Source organism: Cucurbita moschata, unplaced genomic scaffold, assembly GCF_002738365.1.
Source record: "Cucurbita moschata cultivar Rifu unplaced genomic scaffold, Cmos_1.0 Cmo_Scf00036, whole genome shotgun sequence".
Lineage (NCBI taxonomy): Eukaryota > Viridiplantae > Streptophyta > Magnoliopsida > Cucurbitales > Cucurbitaceae > Cucurbita > Cucurbita moschata.
The window spans coordinates 814251-823022 of NW_019268552.1; the positions used below are offsets into that span (position 1 = coordinate 814251).

The window sequence follows — 8772 nt, forward strand, 5'->3', positions numbered from 1 at the left end:
AGAGACAACGGCGGAATAAAGTCAAAATATCCCCTAATTTTTTTATATTTTTTATCCCGCCATTACCCCAATAGAATCCGGGTTCGGGGCGTGTAACTGGATAACCCGTACCCGTATTAAAGCCGCCCGTCTTCTTTACTTGAAGCGTCACTGTTATCCAAAACCACTCCACGTGGCTTTCACCGAGCCAATTTCAGCTCTCAATCTGCTCCCGCCCTTTTGTTCTTCGTTGCTGCAAGTCTCCATGTGAAATCGTTTAGCAAATCGGAGAAATTGGTTCTGAAATTTTCGGTGGTTTTTATCTGAATCTGTTCTTCGTTGCCTGTTAATTGCTATCAGTCTCGTCTTTGAAGGGGTAGGATTACGGCTGGTAAATTGCAATTCGTTTATTTCGTTTACTCACGCAGGTAATGAAAACTAGATTCCTGTAATGGCGCTATCACCGTATTTGTCCGTGCCGAATCATCTCGAAATTTCTACAACGTTTCAGCAGCGGTATTTACTGTCTCAACAACTTCCATTTCTCTCAAACCGTTCCAATTTCAGTGTTCGCCGTAGATTTTTCTCAGATAACTGGAGCTTGTTCTCCGACGTTGGGAAGTGTAGAGCGAAGCCGAAGGATCTCGTTCTTGGAAATCCGTCGGTAATTGTTGAGAAAGGCAAGTACAGCTATGACGTTGAAACCCTAATTAATAAGCTCAGTAGCCTCCCGCCTCGAGGCAGCATAGCACGTTGCCTCGATATCTTTAAGAATAGGCTTTCGCTCAATGACTTCAGCTTGGTTTTTAAGGAATTCGCGGCGCGCGGGGACTGGCAACGTTCGTTACGCCTCTTCAAATACATGCAGCGTCAGATATGGTGCAAGCCGAACGAGCACATCTATACCATCATGATCAGCTTGCTCGGCCGCGAAGGATTGCTAGAGAAATGTAGCGAGATATTCGATGAAATGGCGAGCCAGGGCGTAATACGTAGCGTATTTTCTTATACCGCTTTGATAAATGCCTACGGGCGCAATGGTCAGTACGAAATCTCACTTGAACTTCTTGAAAGGATGAAAAGAGATAGAGTGTCGCCTAATATATTGACTTACAATACCGTGATAAATGCATGCGCTAGAGGTGATTTGGATTGGGAGGGATTGTTGGGATTGTTTGCCGAGATGAGGCATGAAGGGGTTCAACCTGATCTTGTTACCTATAATACTTTGCTTAGTGCATGTGCTGCCCGCAGTTTAGGCGATGAGGCAGAGATGGTCTTCAAGACTATGATAGAAGGAGGGATAGTCCCTGAGATAACAACATATAGTTATATTGTCGAAACATTTGGAAAATTGGGTAAGCTCGAGAAAGTTGCTATGCTGCTAAAAGAAATGGAGTCCGAAGGGTATTTGCCCGATATATCATCCTACAATGTGTTAATAGATGCACATGCAAAATCCGGGTCGATTAAGGAGGCAATGGACGTGTTTAAGCAGATGCAAGCTGCAGGATGTGTGCCAAATGCATCCACTTATAGCATTCTATTGAATTTATATGGAAAGCATGGGAGGTATGATGATGTTCGAGAGCTTTTTCTTGAAATGAAAGAGAGCAGTGCCGAGCCAGATGCAACTACTTACAACATTCTCATTCGAGTATTTGGCGAGGGTGGATACTTCAAGGAGGTTGTAACTCTGTTTCATGATTTGGTGGAGGAGAAGATTGACCCAAATATGGAGACATACGAGGGCTTAGTGTTTGCTTGTGGGAAGGGGGGGCTGCACGAGGATGCCAAGAAAATTTTACTTCACATGAATGAGAAAGGAATGGTTCCAAGTTCTAAGGCATATGGTGGACTGATTGAAGCATACGGACAGGCTGCATTGTATGATGAAGCTCTTGTTGCCTTTAACACAATGAACGAAGTGGGAAGTAAGTCAACCGTTGATACCTATAATTCGCTAATTCACACATTCGCTAAGGGTGGACTCTACAAGGAGCTTGAAGCAATCATATCGAGAATGGGAGAGTCTGGCATTTCAAGGAATGCAAAGTCATTTAGTGGTATTATTGAATGTTACAGGCAAAGTGGTCAGTTTGAAGAAGCTATAAAGGCCTTTGTTGAGATGGAAAAAATGAGATGTAAACCTGATGAGCAGACACTTGAGGCAGTTTTAGGTGTTTATTGCTTTGCAGGTCTTGTAGATGAGAGCAAGGAGCAGTTTCATGAAATTAAAGCTTCAGGAATAGTGCCTAGTGTATTGTGCTACTGCATGATGCTGGCAGTTTATGCCAAGAATGGCAGGTAAAAATTACTATGCATACATGTATTTGTCCATGTAAGTTTTGATCATTATCAACTTCTGTTTTCTCAATTTTAGTTCCAGTTGATATAAACTGTACATGGTACTTATCTAGAATTCTTTAGGCATTGAGGTTCGTTAGTTAGAATGTGTGTGGTTATATGAGATGGTTGGAGCTTGTTAGATTTCATGGGGAATTGTTAGTGGCCAACATTTATAAATAAGAAGAGAGCGCAGGGAGGGGAGGGGAGGGGAGGTGGGCTCAAGAGGGAGATATTCAACAATTCAAGTTTTATAAATTGAACACTTATACTTGAATTTGTAATAGATAAATTATTATATTATTTTCATTAAGAAAACATTTATTATTTTGTTCCCTTTCTCATCTCTAGGAATTATATTCATAGCCTTAGTATGACCTTAATAGCCTGGAGATTGGTCCACACTAAATCAGCTTTGGTGTACAACATATAAAATTACCTTATGAGACTACCAGTTATAGGATGTGATACATTATGAAAATGAATACGGGCTAATTTATTAATAGGGCATAGTGTCTTGTCAACTTGTAAGATATAGGAGATCTATGTAAGATCTTTGATCTCTATTCCTAGTTGTCCACTTTGATTTTGTTGCATGGCATAAGAAGATCTTAGGGAGCTGCTTGAAGTTGCGGACTAAAATGGCCTTGCCAAGCCATAAACTTTCTGCGGCTGACTTGCTTAGTAGATTGCTAGTAAGAGGACTTAATGTAGAAAGTTCCTCCCCATCGATCATCTCCAGTTCGTGGATAGACCATCCTCTTGTCTTCCATAGAAAAAAATGTCAATCTATGAAAATCATATATCTTCTTCAGGTATCAATCGACTTCAGGTGCCCATTATTTAGAAATTCAGGTTAAACTACAATGTCGGTGGTTTGTTCCAAAGGATTGCAGTCTTAATTTAATTCAAGCTTCTCCTTCAAAAAATTGACCACCTACTATGTAGATGCTTAGTACGATAATTCAATATTGAAAGAGGCAATAAGGATTTCTGCTGGGATTTGCATGCCCATTTTGAACGAAGTCTAATGAGATGGAACATGATTACGTTTCCTACCCTCTCTGGGCCTGGGAGTGTACAAAGTTCTTACACTGCACATGTCTCTTCATCCTAAACTGAAGTGGCTTTGGAGATCTGTCTTTGAGAAAGAAGCCCTTTGGAGAAAGGTGGCGGCAGTGATGGCAGCACATTTTGGAATCCCAAGGAAGATTGGTTGTCAACTGCTCCTTAATCCTTCAAGGGGCCCAAGAATGGCGTTTTTAATCTGAAATAGTAATTGACCTCGAGAGTGAAGGTTATTATGGGAAATGGAGAAAATACCAAATTCTCAGACAATTGGATACAGAAACTCTCTCTACAGTTGACACTATTTCTTGCACCTTATGATCACCCATATCATGGCCTCTACATCATTCTGACGTGGAATTCCTTGTGTTAAACCTGGGATTAAACTTGAGAAGAAATCTGATGGCTTGGAAGTCAGAGAATAGATATTTGTCTTGGACGCCCTCCGTGGCTGTGTGTTGTTATGTATTCTTTCTGTTGCAAATGTTGTCTTGAAGATTTCACTAAGAATACTTATATTCTTAACTGAATCCCTTGGAAATAGGTGCGGAAGGATAAGTACCAGAGGTAAAATTTAAAGGAAAAGTTCAGACCTCTGGATTTCATCTCACTGCTGTTAGGGGTGGAAAGTCAAGGGAGAAACAATAATCTGTTTGTTCTTGCCCCATGGACTTCCGATTATGCAGTAACATTTTGGTAATTTTGGTTGGCCTACTCCTTTTCTCAGGAATGTTACCAACCTGCTTCACTTCCTCTTTGGAGAACATCTGGATGAGATTATTTTTGTGGTTGCTCTAGGTGTAAACTTAACAATCTTTTTATAATTGTAGTTTGACCTCTATTTGTGCTAATTGAAAGTTATTTCGTATCTTCCTTAGTTTGAATTGGGGATTTCCTCTTCTCATTTAGTGATAGATAATTCACTTTATCAATTAAATAGTTTGTTGTAAAAGGAAAAGCTTAAACTTACTGCACTGTCGCATTTGGATTAGTATTACTGGTTGATAGATTCTCTTAATTTTTAATAGGCCAATAAATGCCGAAGTTTAGATTAACTTTGAAAGAAGAAAAGATAAATATCCTTCAGCTTTCCATTTTCTTTTAATGTTACAATCTCCGCAAAATAGTCTGATCTGCCTCTAACACATTCTTCTTCCTTAAAATCCCTCATTTCATGCAACAAGGGATCACCTTGGCATGTTTATTAGTCTCGTGTAAGAAAGGAATTCATTGTATGGACCATGAAGTCTATGACCATTTATAGATGTACACAAAGTTAGAGTTATAGGGAAGAGTTTGTCAGTGACATTAGTTTGCTTACTCTTACCTTCTATGAACGCTATGTTTTCCTCTGTGTTGACATTTTTGTTTGATTATTTCCCCAACCATTATCACTAATTAACTATCATTCACAATTTGAAGTAATATATGTTTGAAATCTTAGTCCTAAAGTTCTCACTTCATTAGATTTGATTTTTTAACCTTTGTTCTTATAGTTGATTGAATTTACAAATACTTTATTTTAATGATTTCTCTTACATCTCAGAGTCTATTCTTTCCAGGTGGGATAATGCCTATGAGTTACTCGATGAGATGATTAAAAACAGGGAATCTGGTATTCATCAAGTCATTGGCCAGATGATCAAGGGAGGTTACGATGATGATTCTAATTGGCAGATGGTTGAGTATGTTTTTGACAAACTTAACGCTGAAGGGTGTGGATTGGGAATGAGATTTTACAATACACTGCTAGAAGCACTTTGGTGGCTTGGCCAGAAAGGACGTGCTGCGAGGGTTCTCACTGAAGCAACAAAACGAGGCCTTTTCCCTGAACTTTTCCGCAAAAGCAAACTTGTGTGGTCTGTGGATGTCCACAGGTATGATTAGAATAAGTTTCTCTTCCATGCTGATTACCTGATACCTGTGCTTAAGTCTATACTAATCCATATGTCTGGCCTCTTTACAGAATGTGGGAAGGCGGTGCATATACGGCTATATCTCTTTGGGTTAACAAAATGAATGAAATGCTTATGGATGGGGAGGAGCTGCCTCAGGTTGCAGCTGTAGTAGTAGGGTAAGCTTCATTTATCTTGCAATCAATTTAATCAAGGTTAACTTTTCTGAATTGAAATGTCATGCATGGTAGAGGCATTTATGATTATAAAAGAGTTTCCTATCCCAGCCGAAGCAAATCTTCTCTTTTTAGGCTTCTTGGTGGCCTCTTGGCAGGAGGTGAGCAGCCCCCTTCCTTTCCGGTCCGACCGCCTCACATATTCTCCAATTCCTTCTTTCTCTCCTGAACCTTGTTTGGCTAATTTTGTGAAGCTATAGTATGCACGTAGTTAATATTCTGGTTAAAAAATGCGCTCTTTAGTTTGGGAGCAATGGCAAAAAGTCTTTCAAAAGACTGCTCCTTTTCAGCAAATAATCCTTGATATCTTTCAATCCATATGGCCTGCGGGAGTGAGAGATAGGAGATAGCTCAAATCAACAGGGAAGGCCTCTGTCGAGTCAAAAACTGAAAGTGGCCCCAGAATTTTGTGGCAAATGGGCAGGTGAGGAAGAGTTGTTCTTGTGAGAGAGTTCCCAAAGGAAAACTTTCAGCTCTTCGGGTAATGGTCTCTCCAAAAGACCTTAGGTAGATGGTGCTGAATGTGTTCTTCCTTGTGAGTCAAATCTGACACCAAGGATTTTCTGTATAAAGTTCCCTCATTTTCAAGTTTCCTAGACCAGATAGATATCTTCTATTTGCACATGGTTAGCATATTGTTATACTTCCAATTTACATGATAGTTGTCAAGTCTTGAGAAATCAACTCTTTTCTCATTGTATTATATGGAATTTTACTTGCCTTGTTTTACTTTTACAAGAGCTCGTTAATTGTTTGTCAACCGTGCATTTTCAAATTTTCAGAAGGGGGTGGCTGGAGAAGGACACAACCGCACAAAACTTGCCTATCCCAAGGGCTGTCTATTCATTCCTGCAGGATAATGTGTCGTCCTCCTTCACTTTTCCTGGGTGGAACAACGGTCGAATCGTCTGCCAACCGTCTCAACTGAAGCAGCTTCTCACAGACACAGAAGCATCAACTAGTGAAATTGTTACTCTAAATAACTCCCCATTAAATCTTCCAGAAGCGAAGATATCCAGATCTGGTATAAGCAATGACAAATACGAAGATGTTGATTCTAAATCAAGTAACAGGACGGGAACTGAGCTTCTGACTGCAACTGTTTGAATGAAATACAAGGCTGAACATCTAGTTTCAAGGTTTGAAACTCATCATCTCCCATTCTAATTGGAAGGATGTGATCCATGGGGCTCTTCGACTTTGAAAGAACTTATCAAATGGTAGTATCATAGCATTCAGGTGATGGCAGGGTTTTCTTGCAACATTGCTTGCGATGATTCACTCACAAAGCCAATTTCATCTTGATCCACGGAGAAGATGCATGCCCAAGGAACAGGTCAGTGTTTTTGTAGCTTTAGAATTTATATTCTTTACTGCATATGGAAAAGCTGTTTATGGTAATCGTTAGACCAGCAGTTTAATCTCTATGAACTATAATCAGGAAATCGTAGTATCTCTTTAGATTTGGAATTCCGCATAGAAAATATGGAGGATTAGCAAAGTGCCTTCACCTTTTCCCAGATTGTTCTACATTTGAGTATGGTCTTTATTCGGTCCCTAGATTTGATAATGCTATATTTTTACCGTAGAATTTTGAACTTAGTTTCCATTTGATTGATAGAGTTCAAGATTTTTTACTTTTTACCAGTTTTCATGATGTCCCCTTTTTAGTTTTTAGTCTTTAGTGTGAATGTCTATTAATTTCTCTAGAAATCTAAGGACCAAATAGAGATTGAACTCGAAAAACTCAAAGGGATTTCGATCTTTTGAAACCTATTTCTTTCAATTTTTGAAGCCTAGTTTGGGTTTGAAATGACATTTTTGACGTTACAATTGATTTCAAATATTTTTGTTTAATAAATCTTTAAAAAAGTAGGTCTACCTATTCTGTACTCTTTCTTTTCTACTATTTTAAGATATGAAATATAAGAAATTTAGGAAAAATCGTTTGATATTTTGCATTAACAAAAGTAGTTTGATGGGATTTTCCTTTCATGCTTCTCCATTCAAATTTGATTCCCTTGAAATGCTTTTTCCCCTTTCAAGATATAATTATTTTGACTTGAGAGATCTTGCTCATTTCTCTTTTCCTTTTACTTTTCTTGATGGGATGGTAATTAAATTATTGTTTGTTTTTATCCGTGCATATCATCTTGTTAGATTCTTAAAACATAGGTCTTTTGAATAGTTCTCCGAGGCACTACAACGTTTGATCATTACTTATACAGTGTAGGAGATGAACCTAACGCAAACTATATGGATTGACCAAATTAGCCTGCCAAGAATTATATAGAAACCAAATTGAAATAGTCGGTTGTAGAATTGTATTTTACCTTCAAATTTTACAGGTTCAACAAACTCAAGATTAAGATCTCCGAACTTAATAAACTTCCGAAAATCGAACTGACCTATTTACGTCATACTTATTTCTACAAGAAAACTTAATAAACTTCCGAAAACCGAACTGACGTATGTACCTCATACTTATTTCTACGTATTTTCTTGGTCACTAAGAAACACCATTCACTAAGAAACACCTTGATAAGTCAATTAGAAAAAGATGAGTGGAAAGAAGAAAAAAGCGTTGAAAAAACAGAACAATGGAAAAGAAAATAGATGTGAGAGGACAAAACTTTAGCTACAAACTTTTCTTGATGATGTACGTATCAATGATAATTACCACGTATTTCTTCATTGGACGTGGGAGATTCAGAATTCGCATACCTCACTTGTTGAATTTTTTACTTTTTGATCGAGAATATAATCCTTAAATTGATTGATGTATGTGTAAGTTGTCAACTTCAAACTTTTACTATACTTGAAATCTTAAAATTTTAAAATCTTGAATTTTCTTTTTAAGTCTAACTATAACGGGTTGGTAGATCTAGCTATCAACTTTTGAAATAATAATTAACCGGTGTTTTATCCGTTAAATTATACTTATGTTGACAAATTATAGAGTTAAAGAGGTAATTATCGAATGATACTCCCTGGCAATTAGGTAACTAAAAACTTTTGCAGACCATTATTTAATTTTACCGTCCTTGTTAGAATCGAATCGATGTCAAATGTGATTTGATGCGGGGATTTGGGGTCAGTAGGTGTAGAAGTGATGAATGAGAGGTGCATTGAAAACCAATGGTGGGCGAACCCCACAAAGGCCTTATCTCGTCGAGCAAAGCCAGCTTCTTCTTCTCTCTCTTATTGCTTTTTTAATAGACCAAAAAAAAAAAAAAAAAAAAAAAAAA

The 8772-nt window shown here is 38.1% G+C and overlaps 1 protein-coding gene across 1 annotated transcript; it reads left to right on the plus strand.

The window, feature by feature from the left end:
* The first annotated feature begins 163 nt into the window (after nt 1-163).
* LOC111431586 (pentatricopeptide repeat-containing protein At1g74850, chloroplastic) lies at nt 164-7126 on the plus strand. The gene is made up of 4 exons (XM_023068269.1): nt 164-2286; nt 4956-5270; nt 5360-5467; nt 6307-7126. Exons 1-4 carry the CDS (start codon nt 431-433, stop codon nt 6629-6631), a joined length of 2604 nt encoding a protein of 867 aa, XP_022924037.1. The 5' UTR covers nt 164-430; the 3' UTR covers nt 6632-7126.
* Nucleotides 7127-8772: the final 1646 nt, after the last annotated feature.

Excerpts from the sequence above, each read along its gene's own strand:
- LOC111431586 (XM_023068269.1), top strand. The coding sequence starts at position 431 with ATGGCGCTATCACCGTATTTGTCCGTGCCGAATCATCTCGAAATTTCT. Across the intron at positions 2,287-4,955 it reads GTTTATGCCAAGAATGGCAG|GTGGGATAATGCCTATGAGT; the intron begins GTAAAAATTACT and ends TATTCTTTCCAG. Across the intron at positions 5,468-6,306 it reads GTTGCAGCTGTAGTAGTAGG|AAGGGGGTGGCTGGAGAAGG; the intron begins GTAAGCTTCATT and ends TCAAATTTTCAG.